Source organism: Phaethon aethereus, assembly GCF_964289735.1.
Source record: "Phaethon aethereus genome assembly, chromosome: 3".
NCBI lineage: Eukaryota > Metazoa > Chordata > Aves > Phaethontiformes > Phaethontidae > Phaethon > Phaethon aethereus.
In genome coordinates, this window is record NC_138576.1 from 103,653,513 (window position 1) to 103,679,471 (window position 25,959).

General features: G+C 40.6%; 1 protein-coding gene across 1 annotated transcript in view; it reads left to right on the plus strand.

Annotated features, from left to right (window-relative positions):
* The window catches only part of HHAT (hedgehog acyltransferase), a gene marked incomplete at both ends in the record, with an annotated part of 161,920 nt that overhangs the window by 25,175 nt on the left and 110,786 nt on the right, over positions 1 to 25,959 (plus strand). The window contains one exon of the mRNA XM_081997736.1: positions 14,158 to 14,193. Coding sequence (XP_081853862.1) covers positions 14,158 to 14,193 — 36 coding nt within the window. The remainder of the gene's footprint in view (positions 1 to 14,157; positions 14,194 to 25,959) is intronic.

Genomic DNA, 25,959 nt, shown 5'->3' on the forward strand with positions numbered 1-25,959 from the left:
TGAGGAATTAAGGTAATGAATTGTGCAAGAGCAACCAATGTTGTTGGAAACTTGTAAGTGCTTCTAAAGAGTTGGCCAAGGCTGATGTCTGCCATACAACTTCTCAGGCAGGGTGGCGAATTGCATAATGCAACTGGAAAAAGTTGTGCTCCTGCTGAAACTTGCAAATTGGTTCAATATGGAAAAATAGCCTAGTGGAGGAGTAGGGGTGTGGAAAGTACAGAAACAATAGATAGCATGTCACTGAATCTGGTATCAATTTTAACATATTGGTAAATTACTTTGGCAATGTGTTCCACAAAGAAACTTGTCAATTTGTAAATTAGGACAATATTTAGCGCAGATGCTGTTCATGGAAAAAAAAAAATCATGCTTCCATTTTTCCACTTCTGTGCTATGTTACTGAGTGTGGCAAGTGCTTTTCTGCAAAGATGTGTTTGATCAGATGTGTTTTGACAGGCCATGGGAACAGCATGGTGTAAGAAACCAGTTATCTCTGGTCATAGACTGATATGAAATGTGCAAAAGCACAGCTCCTCCTCTTCTCTCTCTTTCCACCTTAAAATTTGCACATTCCCAAGTATTTTTTCTCAAAATAATTTGGAGACAAGTGTGTTGGGTACAAATTGTGTTGAAACCTTATGCCTGTTTAATATATGTTAGCCTCAGCAAGCGTAGAAGTTCTTCAGGAAGGCAGTTAGAAGTAGTATTTGAAAGGTAGATTTCACAGGAAACGTAATTTCATCCAGAATAAAGAAAATGGGGTTGAAGAAATGCTGCCAGACAAAATAATGCAACGATGGAGAAAGATCTGGCCAATTTCAACTACCATGCTGTAAATTCTAAAATCCACCTTGTATTCAACGCCCCGATTCTTGACCAGACAAGAGTCTTACATAAGTCAACCCTTGCATTTTCTTGCATGCTAATGGGTGGACTAGAAGGGCTGTATCTTGCATGTACACACACACACTCTTATATGAACATATGTTAAGCTTTATCCCACAGATGTTTTGGTGACGTCCAGAAATGGCACCTGGCTTGTGATTTGAAAGAAATTGTCTGCTGTTCAGTCTGGTTTACCTGCTTTGTTATTGCAAAAGCATTGCTTGCCTCATATGAGAAAAATGGTCTCTATGCAAGGTCTCAGTGATTTGCTCCAAATTATGGATTAGAGTTTTGCTGTAGGCTAATCATTCTCGACTATAGCCATGCCATAGAAAATGGATCTACAAATGAAAATATAATCTCATCTGCATCTGTTTCTTCCTCATCCTGATACTTTTTGTCTATCTTCACTTGAAACCTTCCCCCCTCTGGAAACAGTTCTAGTGTATGAGTGTTAGAAAGAACTGTACAGGGTATTTTCCCTTCCTTTCAGTTTCTTTTCTGGGAAAAGACAAATCTGATACTGATGTTATGTGTTAGTGTGAGCACAAGAGATCACTGTGACCACATGCAGTAATTTTGGAATGATGAATAGCAAGCAAAATCTTATCTCTTATTTCTGGCTTAAACACTCTATCAAGTGTTTACATCCAATTGCCTATTCTTAGTTTGTGTTGAGGACTGGAATAGATTTTTATATAAGGAAAATGGATTCTTCTGACCTGGGGGGGAAATAATTATTTCAGTCCATTTTCACCTGTGCTTCTCATGCTCTCAGCCCAGTTTATCACGTACTTCCCTTCTTTGGGCTTCTGATTTTTGTATTGGAAGAAGTAATTTTGGGAGTAAACTTACTAAATGTAACAAGATGAGTAAGCTGCTGAAAGGCTTCATGTTCTAAGATATCATTATGGAAATTTAAATAAGATCAGAAATGGTGTTTCTGTCAGTGCTTGATTTGGGAAGCTTGTCATCTTAAATTCCCAAATAGCCAATGCCTGGCACAAGTTAGCACAAACATAACTGTCCAACTGTAACTGTGCTACAGCCATGTTTAGTCAGGGTGACATCCCTGCCTCTGGGCTCAGAAAAAGGTGCCTTTACAAGTTTAGGGGCTTGTACTCTTAACTCCTGTGGAAGGCTCTTGCTTTCCGTTTGAGTATTGTAGTGCTCTTTTGCTATGATGTTTTTGGATAAGTTGATGGATGATCTGAAATCTGAGATAGCGGATTTGCTCCCTAAATTTCTCCTTCCTATGAGTTCTGTTTATATGCTAGTAATAACAGCAAATTGCTGTTGTGCAACCTGTCATTTGGAGGTAGTTGCAGGGGAAAAAAGGAAGGATGCTAAATGATGGGTCCTAAACTTCTCCCCTTGGCAGGTATCCTCAGGAGTCAGTTGTTACAAAGCCTACAAAAGTTTGCATGAGGGAAGGAGAGGCAGGCAGCAAAAAGGAACTCTGCCTCTCTATGGCAGCGTCAAGGGATTTGGCACAAATCACCCAGAATCTGGTAGAAATCTGAGTGGCACATCCAGATCTGTGGCTCAGACCTGCTGCCCACCTTGCTATGGAAGGGGTTGCAGCAGCAGCAACGGCTGCTTCACAGTGCTGCAGAAGGACCTTCACTGGGGTTCTGTGCCTGAGGAGAGGATGCTGTCTGGGGATCAGAGCAAGGATGCTGGGCCAAGCCTACTTGTGCTATCACAGAATCACTAGGGTTGGAAAAGACCTTCAAGATCATCAAGTCCAACCATTAACCCAACACCACCATGTCCCCTAAACCATGTCCTGAAGCGCCACATCCACACGTTTTTTGAACGCTTCCAGAGATGGTGACTCCACCACCTCCCTGGGCAGCCTGTTCCAATGCCTGACCACTCTCTCAGTGAGGAAATTTTTCCTAATATCTAATCTAAACCTCCCCTGGTGCAACTTGTGGCCATTTCCTCTTGTGCTATCGCTAGTTACTTGGGAGAAGAGACCAACACTCATGGCCACAACCCCCTTTCAGGTAGCTGTAGAGAGCAATAAGGTCTCCCCTCAGCCTCCTCTTCTCCAAACTGAACAACCCCAGTTCCCTCAGCCGCTCCTCATATCCAGACCCCTCACCAGCTTCGCTGCCCTTCTCTGGACATACTGCAGCACCTCAGCGTCCTTCTTGTAGTGAGGGGCCCTATGAACAGAGACTCTCATTTTAAGTGCTATAAATGGCCTAACAGTCAACTTCAAGAGGATCACATATTCTGAGGTGATCGGTTTTGTATCTATCCTATGGTTTTAGACAGCTATGTGTTTGAAAGCTCTCTATTCAATGTTTCTGGTGGGACTTAGCCAGCAGCTGGAACTGAGAGACAAGAAAAGGAAGGACAGGCTTATGCATAACTCCCTTTCCTCTGGTATACTTCCAGCCTTTGATATTTTCAAAGGAAAAAGTTGTCCAGTGTGTTTTAGGCAGTGTATCAGGTAAAAGAAAAATGTCTTAATGATATAGTTTCTTACTAGTTTTAATCTTAAACAATGTTAATGCTGCAGCATTTCTATTTAAAAATCAAAAGGCACCTTTTCCCCACCTTATATTTTTAGAGATGATCTCTTAAATATGAAAAAAGATTATTTAGAAGGATAGTTGGATTAAATAGATTTACCCCCACAGTGTTGAAATGGCCTAGTGCTCACGAGTAAGGGGAAATTCTATTGAAATCTTAGGCAATATTGATTTCTTCCATTGTTAAGTCTGCAAAAGTCCAAATACATCAATGCCCATGAGTCATGTTAAGCCTTCTTTTGCAAAATTTAACACCCTGAAGTCATAAGGTCTGGCTTGTGTGTTTTGTCTGGACAAGTACACTGAATTGGATCCCAAATCAGTGGTAAAAATAACATGCATAAGAACAGTTTTGTTGTGGAAAGCTTGTGTTTATACATATTTGTGGATGATGTGCTTTAAAAGCTTAAAGAATATTAGTTTTCCTTCTTGAGAAGCTTTTCCCTTTTTAAGAAGGTTTGTATGTGGTCTTTGAATATGCTGGGTGAGAGTCTCAGAAAGCAAAGGGCTGGGGTTTTTTTTCCTTCTGTTGGTATATAAGAACTAGGGTTGAATGTAAGGCAGGTCTCACTGTATGTCCTTGCCACCTACAACCCCTGTGGTACTTCTAAGCAGTAAGTTCCTGTGTGAAATACACAGCTACCGTGTCGGAGCAACAGCTGGAGTCAGGGTGGTCTTTCGAAGAAGAGAGCCCTCCTTAGGCTATGGAGTTAGACATAACCTTTAAACGTTACACCTGCTTGCCAATATCAGAATACTTAAGCTGCTTGCCCAGAAGTTGGGCAATTATGCTGAATTAGTGCACATTTTTTAGTAGTGGAATAATTTGCTTATAAGTCGAAAAATAACGCTTTTCCTGGTTTACTTGTTGTATTTTTCATTAACTGTTGTGATGCTTAAAGCTGAGCATTGATCTGTGACATTATTTTTAGTTAACATGTCACCTGAATATATGAAAGATGCTTTAGTTCTGGACTGGTTAGTCATTCTTTCACTGATAGAGACAAAAGATTTAACTGCTTTTGACATCAGCCAAATTAGTGCATGCTACAGTTCTTATCTACTGTACAGCTCAATTTGCTGGTTATATTAAAGCTTTAAAAGGCTCCTTAAATCTCTTCAGCAGAGGAAAAAAAAAAAATTATTTGTGTCTCTGGAGTGTAAAAAGCTGCAACAACAAAGCACCCTAATCCTTCTTGGGTCTAAATTGCATAATTACTGGAAATTTGTTTGCATAGTGACTGCTTTGTTACTGTAATTTGAAATTGCTGGGCTTTTTTAACAAACATGCTAAGCCCACCTACTGCTGATCACCCGTGAAGCCCATTCTTCACAGTATTTGACATGAGCTCTGCATAGATCCAAACCATTACTGCTGCTCACATTTGGCAAATAGCACTCTGCCTGCTTACAACCACTGTAGAAAATGAGTAATGGCTATTAATAAACTTCATTGTTCTGTTTGCAGTAAGGATAGGGATCTCGTAGTAATTGGACAATCATGCTGCATTGAAAGAGTCTCACTTGAGGAAAACTGAAGGAGAACTTACCCTATGGGAGTTTTCCACTAATGGGCATTAGGTTTCATCCACTCTCCATGAGCTACCACAGGCTTTTGAAGAATCGGGGAAGGTATAAAATAAAAGTAATATTTCTTCTGAAGGATTCTAGGAGCTATTAATAGAATACAAATGAGATTTGCTCTGTTTTAAGAAAGTGTCTGCTGAACTGTATCACCAAGATCCAGTGTGATGGATATGTGAGAAACAGAACTAATTTCTTGTTTTCAAGCTGCCTAAGTAGGCAGACCTGTGTGTAATCTTACATTAACACTGACAATGACTTATGCCTGCTTAAAGTTCTGCTTGTCTCTCTGGCCAGGAGATTGCAGGGATGGGTGGAAGTTGCTGCCTAGAGTCATTAAAAGTTTCCTCAGGCTTTCTGATGTAAGTTGTGTGTTTAAATTGAAATGAAACAACAAAACATATTAGATCATGGATCCAACTTGTAGGCTGGAGGCCACTGGCAGTTTGTGAAGTCTTTTTACATGGTCCACAAAAGAACTTTCTCCTTGCAGCTGTCTTATTGTAGATTATTTTTGCTATGCAGGTCTCCAGCCTGAGCTCCCAGCTAATAACTGAAACTCTACAGATGAAGCTTTGGGACTTACTGATATTTTCTACTCGGAGATGAAGGTGTCTCTAACAAAATGTATACCAAAGTTGGACTGTATCCTGCATTATACAGGCTGTCCAGAGTCAGTCCAGGTATTTCTGCTTCTGTTGAAATCAGTCAGGGTTTTGGTGCTAATTTTGACTGGGTCAGGATTTCATTGTCGTTTTCCATCATTCTCCTAGGTGTGGGAAGCCCAAGCTTCTCCCTGTGACACAATGCAGAAAATTGTTGTGCTGTTCAACCTAAAAGTAATCACATATTTACAAAGTACTCTTTTTGTCAAGTAAGGTGAATGTTTATGTATCAACTGTATTAGTGCTGTATTAGTGCTGTATTAGAGCTCTTGCTCTAGAGCATTGAGCAGGAACTCTGAACGGAGGCATCTGGCACAGGCTGAACATACTGGCAACTTTGGTTATCCTTATAATGGAGGAAGCCAAAAAGCAGCTTGGTACTGTTGAATCATTCCAAGAAGAAACAGAACAGAAATTCAAAGTGTTTTATCTAAGCATCAAGTATTAAAATTCCAGTATGTCCTTAAGCAAGTGTCAGAGAATATGATAAAGGTATATTAGAATCATTTAGGTTGGAAAAGACCCTTAAGATCATCAAGTCCAACCATTAACCTAGCACTGCCAAGTCCACCACTAAACCATGTCTCGAGGCACCACGTCTACACATCTTTTAAATACCTCCAGGGATGGTGACTCCACCACTTCCCTAGGCACACTGTTCCAATGCTTGACAACTCTCTTGGTGAAGACATTTTCCTTAATAACCAATCTAAACCTCCCTTGGTGCGACTTGGGGCCATTTCCTCTTGTCCTATCACTTGTTACTTGCAAGAAGAGACCAACACCCACCTTGCTACAGCCCCCTTTCAGGTAGCTGTAGAGAGCAATAAGGTCCAATAAGCCGCCTTTTCTCCAGGCTGAACAAGCCCAGTTCCCTCAGCTGTTCCTCACAAGACTTGTGCTCTAGACCCTTCACCAGCTTCATTGCCCTTCTCTGGACACACTGCAGCACCTCAGTGTCCTTCTTGTAGTGAGGGGCCAAAAACTGAACACAGCATTTGAAGTGCGACCTCACCAGTGCTGAGTACAGGGGGACGATCACTTCCCTACTCCTGCTGGCCACACCATTTCTGATGCAGACCAGGATGCTGTTGGCCTTCATGGCCACCTGGGCACACTGCTGGCTCATATTCAGCTGAGTGTTGACCAACACTCCCAGGTCCTTTTCCACCAGGCAGCTTTCCAGCCACTCTTCCCCAAGCCTGTAGCATTGCATGAGGGGACAAGCTCTAACTCCTATGTGATCATTCTCAGGCGCTTCTGTGGTATCTAACACATCAATAATCCTTGCATCTTTGCTGCCACATGGATCTCCATCCCCTGCCTCCACTGAGATGGCAGACCACAGGACCTCACTAGCACCATCCCTCAAACATTGGCATGTTGCCCCCAGGCTTATCTCTAGCGATGCTGGTTTTCTCCCTTTCCCCTTTCGAATCTAGTTGAAAGCTCTTTCAATGAGCCCTGCTAACTCCTGTGCAAAGATCCTTTTCCCCGCTTTGAGATGTGTGTACCCCATCTGTTGCCAGCAGGCCTGGTGTTGTGTAGACCAACCCATGATCAAAAACCCCAAATTTTGCAAGTGACACCAGGCTTGGAGCCAGGTATTGATCTGCTGGCTCTTCCTGTTTCTTCCCTATCTTCAAGTATATACAAGTCCTGCTTATTATTACTGTAATAAGAAATTGCTTGTCAAAGACATGATATAAAACCATTTGACAGTCTTCATAGTTTTTCTTTCAAATAACATAGATTTTTCTTTTTTACTCTTAGCTGCATTATGAGACAAAAGAAAGCTGCTACTACTAGTTTGCTGCTTTACAGATGGTTAAAACTTAAAATCAAACCTTGCAAAGAAAAGACCATTGAAGCTTGAGGTCTAGGCTGAAGCAGGTTCTTGAGATCTTGATGTTTAAAAGAATATTGAATTCTTTTAAACAAGAATTTTCTTATTGGGTTGAGCCAGGGTTTGCTTCATTGTATGTTGCGTGGTAAGACCAGAGATGTTGTGGTTTTGCATAGGAAATGATAGGATTTGTTATTGTTTGTCTTGAAGGAATGCCAAGAGAACTCCATATATGTATTTATTCCTGATTCCAATACCATATCAGTGGGAAGACTGTAAAATCTGTATGTGGGTGGAATTCACTAAGTATCTTGCAGTAATTGGAAGGCTGAAATAAAAAATGACAGCTCCGAGAGCATACTTGTGTGTGGCAAATGAGTCCTTCAGAAAATGTTACAATGTGACTTTCAACCCTAAGTGTCTAAAAGTATATTCCATAGTTTGGGTAATAGATAAATCCAAACAGGTTGTTGTGTTGTATTGTATCTCATTTTTCATTATGCATCTTTCCATCTTCATTTTTAAAAACTAACAACACTAAACAGTCTGGGCTTTTTAGATGAATATTTTCAGTTTGCTGGCTATATTTATTTCTGTTAAAATATGTTCCATGACAATTTAATTGTTATTTTTCTATTTTAAGTTGTGCATCTGCTTTCTAAGCAGTGTATCCTAACATGGTGGTGGCAGTTATATTATTTAGGAAGAAGTGTGCTGATTGTCACTGAAGTGACAAGCTTTGCTATGAAGTAGTAGGTTTCAAGTAAACTTTCAGAAAACAGTATGTCTGAATCCATGCAAGCTGTGGGCAGGCAAAAGTGTCTTTTAAAAATATGGATGGCTTTCCCAGATCTTTATTTAATAAGGAAGATGACAATGAATCAATTGGTAGCAGTCAGTACTTGAAAAATGCTTATTCTACTTGGCAGGCATATCCCCTTCAGGGGATTTGCTTTAGCGAAGTTTATAGTTCATTGAGACATTAAATATTAGCACTTACAAAACATGCGTATAGACTTTGCTATCTGCTTTCCCTGTAGTAATCTTATTCTTAAGCCAAGACTCTAAAACATGTTTCAGACTTATGTTGCATACTTGTAATTATGTGTAATTTGGAAGCTTTCATCTTTGAAGGATTGCCAGCTGGGGAGGTGGCCACAGGCAGCATTGGAAGAAAGATGAGCAGAAATAGGAGGGTCCAGAAAAGTAGTTTAGAACTGGTAAATGGTGGGGCATCTGTCAGGGGAATTGTTTACACAGTCTTTTGGGCATCCCTGTTGAAAGGCATTGCTTGAGAAAGAGGGATAATGAAGCAACTTAGGATCATGGTGTCAGTGAAAGCAGCTGTTGTTCATGACCTCTCAGTCTCCAGTGCAAAACATCAAAACATTCTGGTGTGGGAGAGACTCTTAGCAGCTCGCCAGCAAAATGCCAGATTTATTTGCAAAGACTGCTAACAGAAGTGCTGGTCTTGCAAACACTGTTCTATGGTTAAATAGGACAGGCTACTCTGAGGATAAGTGAACAAGTTAGACTTTCTAATGCCAAGTTTAGCCACACTTGTAAAAAGAAGGGCTGAGAACCATTGCTGAAACATTGTGTAGCAACTACCGTGCTGCTTTTAAGAGATGGTGAAGGCCTGCAGGGTAGAGACTACTGAAGCTATAATAAATAACCCACTTGTTGGATTTCATCACCACCATAAATGGCAACTAGATTTGAAGAGATTTAAGTGCTGTTATATTATTTGCACCAGTGAAATGTGGGGTAGTGCTGCTGCTTGAACTCCTTTGCTGCTTATAGAAGTTCCTTTCTGCATTCAAAAGTGTTCATGTTCCAGCAGCAATGTGACTGTTTTTAAGGTGTCTGGGATATTTCTGTCTACAGTCTCTGGGCACACAGTATCACATTTACCTGTCTCCATCTACATTACTGATTTTGAACTCTTTACAAATGGCAAATTATCTACCCAGATCTACTCCCCTGAAGGTAGGGCCCAAAGTTAGAATCATGCCACTATCTGCTTTTCAGAATGGGGATGTACCGTCTGCTTGCAGTGGGCATCTTTGCTGAAGTGCATGATTAGCCAAATGCTTCCCAGATTATGCTGCACGTTGCATGATTTGTTGTGCTTTGTTTCCAGGAATAGCATGCAGCCCAGCAGTCCTGGGGAGGAACTGACAAAAAACAAAGCTGTGCTGGTTTCTCTTCAGCACATGGTTTAAAAATATGGTTATGGTTGGACTTGATGATTTTAAAGGTCTTTTCCAACCTTAATGATTCTGTGATATACAAAGACAGGGTTTGGCAACTCAAATTACTGCAATCAGTTTCATAAAAAATGGTTCTAGTAATGAAGATAACTTTAGATTGATTCATATGATCCTGATATGTGCTCGGCACTTACAGGTTTTCTTAATGCTGTAAATCTTTGGGAATGAGTCCTCACAACCAAACCTTGTTGTGAGATGGGAGTCCTCCAGCCATCATACTGCACTGGTGAATTGCAGTCCCTGTCACAGCAGTTTTCATCTAGGTAGGTGTGGGGTCAGGTCCTTAAATAACATAGGCTGGCATAACTTCATTGAGATTAAAAGGTGTATACTAAAGGCTCACAAAACTCTGGTGAGGAACTGGAGTTTAGACATCAGCTAAAGGAAGGCACAGCTTTGTGGAAAGTGGGACCATATACAATCCATTGGATAACATGTGCTTATAAAGAGTGCAGACCACGGTGGGAATTTGGATTGTGAGTGTCAGGAAAAAAGTCTGTCAACTGCATGTCAATCTGTAGCTCCACCGGGAGCCACCCTGTCTGCTGACCTGTGCTGAGCTCAGGGTGTCTGGCCAGGAAAGCATGAACCAGCTCCTAGAAGAAGGTCCTGACCAGTTTTTGATCTTGATTTATATCAGTATGTGCCAGCCTGCAATAAGCAGATACAGTTGAGAGCCCTGCACTTATAGCACTCTTAAGTGGCAAGTGGTGGGCACAGGATTTCAAAATAAGGTCCAACTATAAGGAAATTGGACAGATGGAAATCTCAGAGCGAGTCCAAAGTACCCATAATACAAAGGGGAAACAGATGACTGGCTTCTCTGATACCCTAATTGCAGTGTGAACAGAAACTTGTCACAGTTTTGTTCATTTGGCTTTCAGATAAGTATATATGCCTTTTTGCATCCCAGGGACAAAAAGAGGGTTTTTGTACTTTTTTTTTCCTGGGAATCATCAGGATTGCAATTTCAGTGCATGTGCTATTGCTACTGACTGTGGTTCATACCAGCATGTTTCTGCCTTTTCATATCTTTTCTATATGAGAGAACTTTCCCCTCCATAGTTTTACGCTGAATGCAGATTTGGAGGCAGCTTGTTGCATTATGAATTTAGCTTTCTAAGCAGAAATTGCGTGTCTGAAATAATTTTGAAAATGTACCTTGAAGAGAGAGATGTATGCTTGCAGGCAGAGATTTCAAAGATTATGTTTTGGAAAATGTCCTTCTTGGTTTAGTATATGTATATTGCTGGTCACCGATTTCTAGTTGACATACTGGGAAAAGATGTGTTTGATTAGGAAGGATTATATGTATAATCTTTTGTTGAAATGTATCAGAAACTAAACTTCCATGCTTAACAAAAGCATTAAAGTTGTGTACAGAACTGTGATTAAAAACCCCTCTTCAGAGGAATAGAATTAGACATTTTTATAAAGAAAAGAGTTATCACATTGTCTGCAATGGGTAACACGATTATGAAATGGGTGTTAAGTATATCTCCCCCTTTATTCGACTGACTAGTCAAGATTTTGCCCTGTTCAAAGACTACCATTGCTATTTTGCTAAACTAGATTTGCTGCTGGCACTTGAGCAGTATAGAGAACTTAACTGGCAAATAATTTTTTTACTGGTATAGCTATGGATATCCTTTTCCTTGTTTTAGATTTTATTTAAAACCTCTATTTCAGAAAATTGTGCTTGTTAGAGGATTTCAAAAAGCAGTTACCCCTTGTTAACTTTTTCCATCTGAGAATGGAGGGATTAATTACATCTACCAGATGTTTCCATTGCTACTTAACTGTATTTTCACTTCACTTGTAGACTTAAATGCAGTATGTATTTAAATATGAACAAGCAGAACGGTTGAAAGTGTCTGTTGTAGTGTTTTGTCAAAACCAGCCATACATAATGCTAGTTTTTCAGTATTTTTGCTTTGCACAATGTCTCTGTTCATTATCCTAGGTGTTTAAAAGTATTAATGCAACTGTTTCTCCCATTTACAGTTTGAAATTGTTTGACCTTGTTGTTCTTGCTTTTGGAACTAATCAATGATACTGTTCTGAGGTGTCTTTAAGATCTAGGTGCACGCTCTGCTACTGTATATTCTCAGGTCTGTTTGTCATAACAAACTATGTTGGTCATAACATAGTTACATCTTTAAATGACTGCTTATACTGTTGAGAATTCCGGATCTTAGGTAGTCAGTTGAAATCTGTCCGTACACCATCAAACTGAGCAATAATGGGGCTTATCTGTCTACACTGAGTTACACCTAGTGAGGCTCTGATCTTTTTTCCTCCTTTTAATTTATTCTAATAAATTTGTTCTATGCATGTTCATTTTAATACTACTTGAATATTTTGTGGAAATATTTTAATAGCTAAAGCCCATATGAAATAGTTATAAATCTTTTTTTAATAGCAAGTGCATTGTGTTGTGGAAAGACTGAAAAATGAGGGAAAAGGTGGCATGTAAGTTCATTGCCAACTGTCTTATTCTGCCTCCCTGTCTGAACACACTCGTCCCCAGCTTTGTCCACCCCAACCTCCTTCAGTTCTGATCACCTTGAGTTAGCAGGGCCATTCAGTTTCCATGCTCACCGTAGGCCAAGTCCTTTGGCTTTTGGTTTGGTGTCAAAAGGGGTGATACTTTTATGTTCCGCATCCCTGTCCACGAGAAGCTCAGTTGTGTCCCTGCAGGGACGATAGCAGATTCAGCCATTGCCATCAGAGAATAGCTAGGAGAACTTTAAAAGATGAGCTTGGCTGGAAATGTGCAAGATGGCTGTGTAACTGTTTAGAATTTTCCTCTTCTCCCCGGTCCCAGCACAAACATACTGAAATGCTTGGTCCTAGGAAGAGAACTTTTTCCGAGCTATAAATACAGACTGTGGGCAGCTCTGATACAGAAGACTGTCTGTACAACGCAGAATATTGTAGTAAAGAGGTGGAGCCAAATTGCGGTATATGTCCAGGCAGGAGGAATGCAGAAAGGTAACTGGATACAATTCATGCAGTATAATCACACAGTAATATAACAATAATGTAAAATGGGGAATGATTTTAGGAAAGGAATGTGAAAATACAGGTTTAATGATGACCATGTGCCTGTTACTGGTAGAATATTTTTCCTGTTGCAAGGCAGCTTTTAAGTGAGAACTTTGCTCCTCCTCTCCACTCTGCTGAACCAGTGGACTTTCCCTCCCTGTTAACTCCTAGAATTTCTACAGCTCACTATCTATGTGCTGTTATCAGGATGCCATTACCTATCTGATGACTTCTCTTGCTGTTTCAGGTAGAAGGCAGCACACTGCAAGAAATACAGTTAAAATAAAAACATATTGTACTCAAATGACCAATTAGGCTTTTGTGGAACACAATCCTGAAGAGCTTAGTATATGCCAAAATATTTCTGTGTACAGAATGTAAGCCCATTTCAGAGCAAGTCCAGCACTACAAATAAGACACCTGCATTTTCTAATTCTGCTGTTATGCACACCATTAATCTGGGGTTATACTGATACTCCCATAAAACTGGCACATACTTCAGCTATTAGGTAAATGTCTCAAATCATCAGATACCTTTCTGTAGCGTCAAGGATTTGCTAGCACACTGTTCATGAGCCTGATTTTCCTGAGTTGGCTGAGGGATGGAGGAAAAAGAAAAGGGACAGAAACATCGGCACTAACTGCCAATGTATGTTGGTAGTGCTGAAGTTTTCAGGAATGGTTCTTGTAATTTAGTGTGATCTAACTTACTGTCAAAAGTCCTCAAAGTTATTGTCCTTACCAGATCTGAGCAGAAAACTCTTCTTGGAAGGCCTACTTCTTGGTATAATCTGTGTATCTGAAGGAGACCTAAGGGGGTTCTTTGATTATTCTGTATCATGAATTCACATTCACAGGAATCACTTGCATTTTAGTGCAGTACAGAGCAGAAAAGGGGAAAGAAAGGATTCCGCAGTAGTTTTGCATAGAGGATCTACCTGCATATGACAGGAAACATGCAGACTCACTGGTTATCAGGATGCTTAAAAAATTACTCCAAGTAACAGAATATACACAATTTATGCTTTATGTGGGTTATGCTGCTCTGAATGTCACTGCTTTATTGAAGAAATACTCAAACAAGGAATTTGTGAGCTTTTTAACATGCATCTTTCTATATGATGATCATCTTAAACTTCACATCATTACAGAAAGGAAATTGTATATTACACTTTTGCTTCTGTTTTATCCATCCCAGTAATTTTATATTTATCTTTGGTATTATTGATTGTTTTGAAATACAGTGTTTGTACAATACCCAACAGAGTAGTGTTTTTTAATAATATGGTGAATCTTTTTTCTTACAGAAGCTTTGATGTTGGGCTGCATCGCTTTCTGGTCAGGTAAGCTAATACTTATTTTGAATTGCAGTTCCATATTAAAAAGCATTTCTCTTATAAGTAGAGATGGCTATGTGAACTCAATACTACTTGATATTTTCTATGGCAAGATCCTCTTGTCTTCCACTTATGTATTATTTTGGGAAGCCTTAACTATTGGCTTGGATATCTACCCAATGTCAGTCTCTAAGGAACCTCTTCAGGTATGACTCAAGAAATTTCAGTGGCAATGTTCCACTCATTCCTGAAGAAATCTTAATTTTTTTTGTACTGAAGAAAAACTTTTAAAACCTTTTTTTTTTTTCCCCCACTGGAAACTCTCAAATACCTTTGTACATTCCAGTAAGGGCTTGAATTGAAAATTGTGACTGTGGAGGGGATTTTTATTTTTTCAATAGAAAACTTGATTGATTTGATGCACAGGGTGGATTATGTTCTGGAGATGAAAGTGGAGTAATTGTGTGTTTTGTTTGCTGACATTTAGAGGAATGCAGTGATTAAAGTAGGGCATTTCAACAAGAAAAGAGAGGTTAATGCATTTGAATGCTACACTGAAGAACTGGTTTTGCTGTTTGGAATTCTTTTGTGTGAGCAAAGTCACAGGTGATCACTAAGAATGTGTTTGCATTCATTTTTAATAATATACCTGTCGCTATCTACTGATCTTTACAAAAAAGTGCTATGCATACCATGAAAGATGAAGTTTGCCAGGGTCTTCAGGCCCTTAGAAAATTCATTCCATCAGTTATTTCATCCCACTAAAGTGTTGCAATAACCACCTGTGAAGAAATTTACCTTGGAAGAATGAACCCCAAAAGTGAGCCAGAACATGCCGTTTGGGTCCCACCATAGGGATCAGGTGATTTTAGGCTTCCCTTGATTTGGCCTTGCTACTGAACTTATTATTTTAGGCTACTTTGTTATATTTCCTGGATAAAGGCTCAGTTAAGCCTTCACATTAATAAGTTCTTGTGGCCTTAATGCAGAGGTTTTCAGCACTGATTCACAGACTTCCAGAGCTCTAACAGGTTGGTCACTCGTGATTGCTTTTCACTCCTCTGGGTCACTCACTTGAAGCATGTATTTTTTTTAATGTTTTCAGAACCCTGCTAATTGCTCTTGACTGTAGTAGAGCAATGTATATACAGTATGCTAGTACAAGAAGCATACAGTTCCACACAGAATAAATGCCTAGAAGTATTTCTCTGCCTTAGGCTCAGCATCACTTGTAAGTGTTCTTTTCATTTCATCCTCTAATGTATCTAAGATACTGCTTTCAGATTCAGCTTCTCTAGATTATCAGTACCATGGCAAAGTCCAGGAAAAAATGATCATTCTCTGTCTAAAGTCTTGGTGCCAATCAGGCAATAATACAAAGGGCGGGCCTACCTTAAGGGGAAGACTGTTGGGTACTATCATATTGACCACTATGCTTTTGGTGCTTTAAACTAACTACAAACAAATATGAAAGAGGTGAGATCACGCAAAGCCTATGTCACAGGGAAAATCAAGTTTGTTTTAAGGTTGCACAGGCAAACCGCTATCCTGACATCTCATAACCCTTGAGCAATAGGCTTTGTAACATTAGCGTTATTTTACATATTTCTTTGCATGTAACGTGACAGCTTTTAACAGACAGCTCTCTTCACTAAAGCTATAGCATCAATTTTGCTGAAGATATATGCCTTGCAGTGTGTAGATATAGTTTTTAGGCTACTTGAATGCATTTAAGTTCTGGTATCAGTTCTACAAAATAGTCATATCTATATTTTGACCAGCAGATTGATTTTTTTTTTTTTTAAATAATCATTTAAGAAATCGAAATCATCATATAAGAGATTATTTTAAAATATGCTGCTGTTGTAAAGGGAATACAGTGCACAAGGATATAGAATCATAGAATCTTTGCGTTGAAAGGGACCTTTTAAGGTCATCTTGTCCAACCCCCTGCGGTGAGCAGGGTCATCTTCAACTAGACCACGTTGCTCTGAGCCCCGTCCAACCTGACCTGGAATGTTTCGAGGGATGGGGCATCTACCACCTCTCTGGGCAACCTGTGCCAGTGTTTCACCACTTTCATTGTGAAAAACGTCTTCCTTATATCTAGTCTAAATCTACCCGCTTTTAGTTTAAAAACTGTTACCCTTTGTCCTATTCCTAGAGGCCCTGCTAAAAAGTCTATCCCAATCTTTCTTATTCTATCTCCTGGGAATGCAGACAACTACTTAACCAGGAATAGAATCATGGTAAGCATTGATGTATTAAGTTTGAGCCCCTGGTAATGCTTCTGCCATAAAATATGCTTTCACTTGCTTCATACAAAGAATGTAATAAGATGTTATTTCCTTATTACTGTCCATCTGGCTGTGGCTTGAACTATGCTTCTAATACAGTTTTTAAGATAGCTCAGGTTTAAAAATCCCATCTTGTTAAATGTATTATTAGAAAAGTGTGTATTATACTGAAAAGGTTAATGCTTACTGGCTTGGGCTGAACTAGACTAGATTTCTTATCACTTTACTTGCATGCTGAAATATGGTGGCGTCATGAAACTACTATTTGTGAAATGAAAGTACAATTGAGTACATCAGGGTCTGAGCCTCGAACACTTGTTAGCTACACCATAGTGTTTGAAGTGGAGTTCCCGGAAATTCATGGGGTAAAGAATCAGTAATTTCTTGATGAAAACTGGGTTTTGATACTACCCATTAAAAATGTACTACCATGATTGGAAGGTCATTTGCCCACTGTTTTCACACAATGATGTAAAAAAGTATTTGTTACTACTTTTAGGATCAGCAAAATTATTTAAATCATGCAAGTACTACCCAAACATAGTAATATTTTTTTCTTCATCACTACAGGAAAAACAATCCTGTGTTTCCTAAATCAGGGCATTCTCAGAATGGAGCAATGGGTGTATTTTCAGAGTTCAAAATGCATAGAAATAGCCTTTGGGGTAGCAGTTCAGAGGGGAAAGAGCAAGAGAGAGGCTGCCTGGTGCTGTTTGCTCACTGGAGCTATTTTATCCAGGCATTTCATCCAGTGCTGATAACAGAGCATTGGATGAAATAAAATTGTGAACATATGAGAATATTTACTATTCTGATGCCAAACAGCACTTCCCTTAGGGTGGCACTGATGAGGGCAGTAGAGAAGAATGACAGCTCCTGGGGGGTGTGATCCTCTTGAAAAATCTCCATGCTTTCAGAACTGAAAAAGTGTGAATCATACTCTGGCTTTGAAATGAGCTGCAGGACCGCACACCCCCAGTGTCTCCCAAAGGTGTCCATCTGTTAGCAGCACTCAGCTCGCCCCATGGTTTGCAATGACTTTAGATTGTTTAGAGTTGCAGGTTATTTGGGTTTAGCTGGTGCAAAGGTTCTGCAAATACAAAACCTGAAAATCATCTGCTTTTCTAGTTTTCCCAGGGGAAGCAAGGCATAGGTTAGTTCTCAGATCAAAATTTAGTATGCGTTGCCGCCACTATTGATTTTTAGTTAGAGATGGGGCACCTCCATGTAAGGGCAGAATGGTCCCATGGTGAAAGAGGTATTATGGTTCTAAATAAGGTACACTGATGAAGGAAAATGAGGAAAAGTCTGTTCATCGGCTGGCTCAACTTCTGTTCTTGTTATCTGTGGGATCCCACAGGATCCCACATATTTCCATGCTACCCAAAAGAATAACAGAATAATGATGTTAATGAACTGATAACTGGTTTAAGTAAACTTGTTGTTCTAATCTGCTCAGAAGGGTACCACTGAGATAGTTCCTGTGAGGTCAAACCTCTTCTAAAGTGCAGACATTTCCTCCCAAAAGACATTAACAGCTCTTTACCTGAGATGGTGAGAAGTCACTACCTAGGTGTAACCGCTATGGGAAGTGTAGACTTGCTGAAGTGCTCAACAATATTCAAGCCATCCCAAGCTGAAGAGATCTATGCCCCTGCTTAAAAAACCCAAGCAATTCTTGCCATTGCTGTTTCTGTTTAAAACAACAACAATCAAAAAACCCAAACAAAACCACCACCACCACCACCACCCCACCACCCCCCCCCCCCCCCCCGCCAACAACCAACAAACACACCCACAAAACCAACCAACCAAAAATAAACAGCAGCAAGAAAACTCAACACATCTGAGCTTTCCCCTTCTCTCACCCAGGTCTTGGAAAGATGCAATCTGATGCAACTGTCCCTTTCACTTTGTATTGTGTCCCTCCTCTAACTCCATTGCTAGAGGAGATCAGAGGTGGTTCTGGGCTCCAATGGCTAGACACAGATTCCCTACTGTGGTGCCAGGTAGGATGCAGCATAAAGCATGGCCCTCTTGGGAGCCAAATACCAGTGCTAATGCCATACACTCTCTCTGCTGCTGCTTTGAATGTGGCTGCCTGTAAAATGTTCTAATATCCTGTAGTCGGTCTAGGCAGTGCAGTATTAAAGAAATTCCACTTTTCTTGCAACAGGATCAATAGAGTTATTTGGATAACGGCTTCTGCCTTTGAAATTGCTAGGTGTAAAGTCCCACAAAGATGCATCCTTTCTCCTCCGCTCTGTCAAGAAGTCTGGCTTTTTGGTTCTCTGTCCTGGTCAGTTAGTCATCCTTGCTGTATGCACAGCAATGTATCCACAAACTGTCTCCTGGAGCAAACCAAATCATTTCCTTGAGAACAAAAATCTGAGTGTGGTTCTGGGGATCATTCATGCCACAGACCCTTTCCAGTAGGTGATGCAGATAAAAGTACATCAACTTTGTCTTTCTGCATGGTTCCCTGGTATTGCCCAGTAGCTTTCACCCTTAGGACTTCTCTTTTTCAGGCCATGCTTTTAGCACATAAACCTTAGTTCTTTTGCTGTTAAAAATGGCCACAGTGCTGCCCTCACCTTCCTTTGGCCACCTTGAGAAAAACATGGTGTCCTAGGGGGCAATTTCTGCATTCTATGGATTTGGCTGATCTATTCCAAATGAGGTTAGGATTAATCTCAATCTTTGTACTGCTTTGCCTGAGAGTCTTGGATGACTCGTTGGAGCAGATGTGTTTGTAGCCTGTATGTCTAAGGGAGGCCCACTGAATGAGCAATACTCTTTTCTTTAGTGTTACCTGCAGTATGTCTATGGCAATTTTATCCCATTTTTCTCACTTGGATCAGTGCTGGCACAAAGGTGCCATATTGAATAAGCAGCAATGTATCTGGATGAAGGAAAACAATTTATATCTATCTGGAATCATCAAAGTAATGTAGAAGGTAAAAACTGCCAAAGATGCAAGCAGCACCCTGCATCATTCCACTTAAATCTACTGATGTGCATCCTGGGGAAGGATCCAGTGATGCTGGTCCTTAGTTTGTCACGCGCAGGTGGGCCACTGTGTGTAGGATACGTGCAACTGCTGTACTTGTATTCTCTTCTGGGTCTTTTCTGTCTCCAATCCCTCGCCTGTAAACCAAGCAAGGACTAGTAGGGCAGGAGGCTATAGCAAGTATTCACCAGCCTTGACTCCCCTGGATCACCGTGCTCTTCTGGAGCAGTGCAGATAAAGCTAGTGGAAGCAGCAGAACCAGCGTTTTCAGTCAAGGGTGTCCAGTTGTGAAACAAGCTTCTAGAGCAGACTAACACAGAAACAGGCTGTTTCCAAGTTACATTACAAAAACATCCTTTTGGACAAAAAAGCCCCACTGTAACAATACCTCCTTAGCCAGGGAGTTAAGAGGAACAAAAGCTGATTCTTGCCATCTTTTGTATGTCTTGTGATGTAGATATGATGTGGTGGAGACAGCCCTTAAAGTTAGCACATTGAAAACCCAAGTACGTAGTCTTGTTGCTAATACAAGCAATTATCATAATCACTAGATGTGATTGAATGTGAATTTGTGTTGAATTTATAAGTGGTTTTACGGTTAAAGTGTTTAGTTTATTACTGGTGGTGGTATTAGCTTAGGAATTATTCCTTGTTTAAATTTCCTTTCAATATGGGACCTTAAGGTTTCTGCAAAAATTGTTTTAAAGTTCTAAAAGAGAGAAGAGAAAAGCAGTCAATCTATCCATAGAGACCCCTGCATGCAGGAGCTGAAAGCCAGAGCTCTTTTTATAAAATACTGCAGTTACATCTGGCTGCATTGCAGACTCCTGTGAGCTCTGCTTTCAGGAGTGCTGGAAGTTTTGCAGTGTTCACTGGTGCTGGAAGTTTTTGAAGGGGTCAGCACTAGTCTAATTGCGTTACTGGTGAAAGCAGTGATAACACTGAAGTGATATTAAAAAAATTTTAAAATCAAACTGGACAGTGCAGAGAAGCCTCTAAAAACGTTCCTAACCACAAGATCCAGCCTTACTGCTGTTAAAGTCCAGGGTTAAACTCCTGTGGGTTGCAGTGGGAGGCTCCATGAATGTTCTGAATGTTCTGCTGTGTGTGTAGTGGGCGTAAGTATGAACTGTACAAGTGACCAGGATGTATAAAATCAGTTGGGGCCCTTTGCTTAGAGCAGGACAGTGTCCAAAAGAATAAATTTTGTTTAAAAAGACCAACCAAAACCCAAACAACAACAAAAACTTTATCAGACGGTAACAAAGAATGATGCTAAATTGCTTCAGAGCAACTGCAGCCTCTCAAATGCTGTCTCAGAATTAAACTTTTTTTTAATGGCAAAACCAATCCGTTGTTACATAATAAATTATCATTGAGCGTGTTGCAAAAATAAGGCTGGGTTTTGTATAAACAAAACTGAATCTTTATGTAAATGTTATGTAAATGTGACATTTAACTTAAACTGTTGGAGTGGAGAAGTTGGGATTAACAAGGTACAGATCTCATCATGTTTATGTGTTGCAACTGTGAGTTAAAACAGTTTGTTATTTTTGTTGCGGGGTGTTTGAGTTACTATTTATGAGCAAGAAATACACCGTTTGTAGAACATGAAGTATTTAGAGATTCAGTTCAGGCTAATAATTTTACTGAGTATTTTAATGGATCTGGATCAAAGGTATGTGCCCAGGAGTTTTGAACCACCAGAGATTGTAAGGATTCTGAATATATTCTTTGTGAAGTCCAGGAGATTATGTCACCGGAACGTTTTTGTCTCTGACTTGGGCTAGAATTTGGCTGGAGTTTACATGTGATTTCAGACTGAGGGACTTTGTCTTTCATAACTGCAGCAGTCTGTATTTCAGAGTCACAAAACTGAATATATAAGAAATGTTATATATATTTTAAAAAAACTTATGCAGTGCTTCTAGTTCCACCAAGCACTTTTAGCTAAAGCTGAACATATGTGTAAAGATTTTATATGACCTGGAGTATAAATTCACGGATTCCTGCTTAACTTTGTGTTCTCTTTTACAAATTCTTTTGTCTTTCTCACTTTTAATTAAGTCTTTGTTTCCTCCACGCGTTGTGACCCATATGTACTTTGGCATGTGAAGAGGCGTGATTACAACTTCCAAATGGTAGGATGCGGTTGGTATAAACTTCGATCTCAAAGTTGTTTCACGTTTTATGTTTCAGATGTGTTTGGAAAGCCACATGCTATTTTTGCGTGGTAGTATATTGGGATTGTTTAAGATGCAGACCAGTGCCAAGGGGAAAAAAAATGTGGAAAAAATAGGATGAAAAGAGTGTTCTTTTCTGCTCCCAGCTTCTGGTAAGCTAGTTGTATGCAGCCCAGCTGCCGTAAATTACATCTTAGCCAGCACATGACCGAGACTAAACCTGGGTCATCTGAATCGCTGCTGCTCTGAGGTTACTGAAATCCTTAAATTACAGCGCCCGTGTTCGTGGCTGCCCGCTAGCGCCGTGCACAGCCCCGCTGCCGGGGCTGCCGCCTTTCCCAGCGGGCTCTGGCCCGACCCGTCCGCGCCGCGAGTTTCGGCCGGGCCCGCCAGGGGGCGGCCTTGCCCTGGCGCTGCCGGCAGCGCGCGCTGTGCCCTGCCTGCCTGCGGGGCTGCCCGCGGGCTGTGCGGGGCAGGGCGGGGATTGTACTGCCGCCGCACCGGGCCGGTGTGCGCCCGGCCGGTCAGCAACCGGCGTGGCCTAGAGCCCGCTCGGGTGCGTTCCGCCTAAATGCGGGCGCAGAGAGCTGCCTGGCGGCGTCTGCCGGGCTGCGGTTTGGCTTTGTGCTCTCGCGCCCGGCTACGCTTGGGAATGGATGGAACTTTGCACGTTTGGGCTGCGCTGTGTCTATAGCGTCTTCCTCTGCAGGGTGAATGTCACGGGGAATGGCATGGGAGTCCATAAGGCTGCCTTTATGTTTTTTGGAAGACGGTCCCGTTCTAGGAAATGTGCATCCCAGAAGATGCGATCTATGACGTGACCTCCTCTGCTTTTGTTCCTTCTCTTCCTGAACGTACCAGTTCAGACAGGAGGTAGTTCGTATAACATATGGGATTCTAGGAACAGCCGCTCAGAATAACCTATCTAGGTTAACACAGCGGGGCACGGAATGACTCCCTCCGTCCCCGTGGGCAGGAAAGCTTGCATGCATTTCTCTTCCATGGCTGCCTCCCTGTGTGGCGTGTGCTGACTGCTCTCCTGCAGAGTACGGCTCTTTGGCTTATCTTTGTGCTCAGAGCCAGCTTGCTTGACTTTACTTGGGTCCAAAGTGTTTTTGAGGCTGTTGTGATATAGCTTGTCAAGACAATAACCCCTTAACTTTAATCTGCAGTCATAAATTACAAATTTTTCTCAGATCATCACATCTGGATATAGTACATTATCAGATGTGTTACTGAATCAGGTACCGTTACTGCTTATTTTATGGCTGTGCGGTAGCATGCAGCCGTTTCAATCTGATCGATGCACCAGTAGCCTGCGGGGCTGTTAGTATGCAGTCTGCTTTCAGTCCTTGTCCCTCCAAGCTCCAATACTTGGTTCTAGGTTCTCTGAATAGTCCAGGAGAGTTTATAGTTAAGGAAGTCTGTGAGTTTAAACACCTGTCTTAGGCAAGGTGCAAAGAGTGGCCCTGAGAAACAAATCTAAAAGAGGGCAGGAAAGGATGAAGACAGGAGGGTTGATAACTCATATCTAGTTACCCACAGATCAGGTGCTTTGAGGGTTTCAACGTAGAGGTGAAAATACTTTGAGGCTCATGAGTGGCATCATTAGACCTTAATATCTGTGCATCTGTCTGCAGCAGTATCGATTTCAGTAGCAAAGCCCAAGTAGAGGACTTGACTGCAGTTATTTACAGCACTGAAGGCAACGTTAGCGTGTTTAGAGCTGTAAGCAGGATACTCGGGAGAAGGTAGAGTACAGAGTTAAAAAGTGCTGCCTATGTGGGATGGGAGGCATTTTAGTGAATGTCAACCTGAATGAGATACTGTATTGCAAGCCATATTCTCTCTGGATTGATTCTGAAGTGGCGTGTGGAATTGCTGAGTGCAAATCCCAGGCCACCGGTGTTATGGAAGGATCCATCTGTGGAAACAAATGCTGTTCTGGCTGACCGGTGGTACTGCGATGTAAAGTGGAATCCTAGTTTCGCTGTGGGCTCTGGGAATTGTGTGAGATCCAAACTTCACTCAGAAGATGTCCATGTTTTTTCTTTTCCTGGATGAAGTAGGATAAAGGTCATCCTTTGTAAAATGCTTTGAGATCTATGGATTAAGAATGCTATATAAGAGCTCAACGTTGATATTTCATGTAAGCTCTTTACGTAATGCCAAGAACAGATGATAAAACAGGTCAGGAAGTAACTGTTGGATTTGGAGTCATTCTATCACAGATAGAAATTTAGGGTAAGAAGAAAAGAAAATACTGTGTTTTTTGCAGTTTGTATGTGCTCTTAATTGCATTTACTTGGGCAGTTTATAAACGTAAATAGGGAACTGTAGTAAAAAGTCTTTTAAGCAGCTAAGGTAGAATCAATAAAGCATGTATAAACTATGTCAGTTAACATCTTTGCAAATACATTGTTTATGATATGCAGTTTAAGCGGCAACACTCCTTCCCTAGCTCCTACAGAAATTAGGCCATGTGAATCAAAATCTCATGCAGACTTCCATCTTAAAGGTCACAAATAAATAATTGGTTAGAACTCATATTTTTGAAGGACTGAGGGGTCAAAGCCTGCAGGCTTGAATTTATCTTACTGTCTGAAATAGGAGACTAAAGCAACACGCTGGAGGCTTCCTAGTACATCCCAAAAATGTAACTGCAGTACCTCCATGCAGTGCTGAAGAATGAGCTGAGGTCATGGGAACCAAAGGATAATACTTTTTATCTGACATCACACAGTTCTTGTCTGGTTTCTCCTGGAGAATATTTAGCATTTCCTTGCAAGCAACATAGCTGGACATTCAAAAAGTAAATCCACTTTCCAGCCAGCCTCTGCTGTTCTGTTCTATGCGAATAGCAAAATGCAGTTTGCTTGCCTGAGTTACGTGATGTTCCTCCAAACTTAAAAAGCATTAAATAAAGCAGAATTCCACCTTGACTAATGTAAAAGGAATCAGGATTTATAAGTAATAAGTATTGCTCTAATGTTTTTTGTGAATATTGATATTATATAATGACTATTATCTCCTGTAGCTATAAGGATAATGGCATTCCATGTGCTAGTGCTTTTCAGAGACAGTTCTGGTAGATTTAGAGATTATTTCGAAATGTATGTAGTGTTTTGGTACATTGAATTGCTTTTCAAATCTGGATTAGACTATTGCTCTGAAAAGACTAAATACGAGACATTTACAACTTACTAGTGAGGCAAAATAGTTTTAATTATTTACCTTAATTTTTTGGCCAGTGTTAGGGAGCTTACATTAGAATGTAAACTTCAGTAGTGTTTTTCTTTGAGTTCTGCCAAACTCAAATACATATATGTGTTTTTTATATATATATATATATATATATATATAAAAAATATATATATTAAAAAAAAAAACTTTTCTAGAGGGATGAAAAAGGGGAGGCAAAACAGGCCATGAGTTACTCGGGTAAATTTTCTCATTTGAATGCCCTCAGAGTGTAGCAACAACACAGGAGTAAATCTTGTTCAAGAGTAACCTAAGTAGAGCTGATCCTGTCATGGAGAAGAAATTAGTTGGCCTCTGCAGGATTCACAAATTGTCTAAAAGAATAATAAAGGTGTTCATTGATAGAAATTTTTGCAAACACGCAGCAACTGTGAAATGCAGAAGTTTGCCTGTAGGATGGTAGACAAGCTGATTGCATTCAAGCCATGCAACCGTTTCCAGGACACTTTTGTCTAGGACACAGGAGGAAAAACTTTGCTGCTTAGAAAAATATGTCTGTCTTGGTCTCTGTATGCTACTTCAATTGAATGTACCGTACTACTTGAGTCACCATCCCTGGAGGTATTTAAAAGTGTAGATGTGGTGCTTAGGGACATGGTTTAGTGGTGAACTTCCTAGTGTTAGGTTAACCGTTGGACTTGATCTTAAGGGTCTTTTCCAAACTAAATGATTCTATGATTCTACTTATCACCTTGTACTGAAATCAGCACTGCTGTCAGTATTGCAGTTAGCTACCTTGGGTTTATTTGTGCTTTGTTGCTGCATGATGATGATGCTTACAGGACCTAAGGGTACGTGCTGGCTCTTAAGTGAATGAAATTGACAGCCAAATACCAAGGACTCCAAAATACCTTCAGACTTTCCCATGCTGGGGACTCTGTATAGAACTTCTGGGCTTTCGAGTGCAAGTCTGGAGTATTCCCAGTGCTAGTGGTATCACAGAGTTACTTGTCATTCCTCCCCCAAACAATAAGAAGCCTAGCTAAAATAAAAGTTTCCAGGAAATCAAAATAAAAATTAC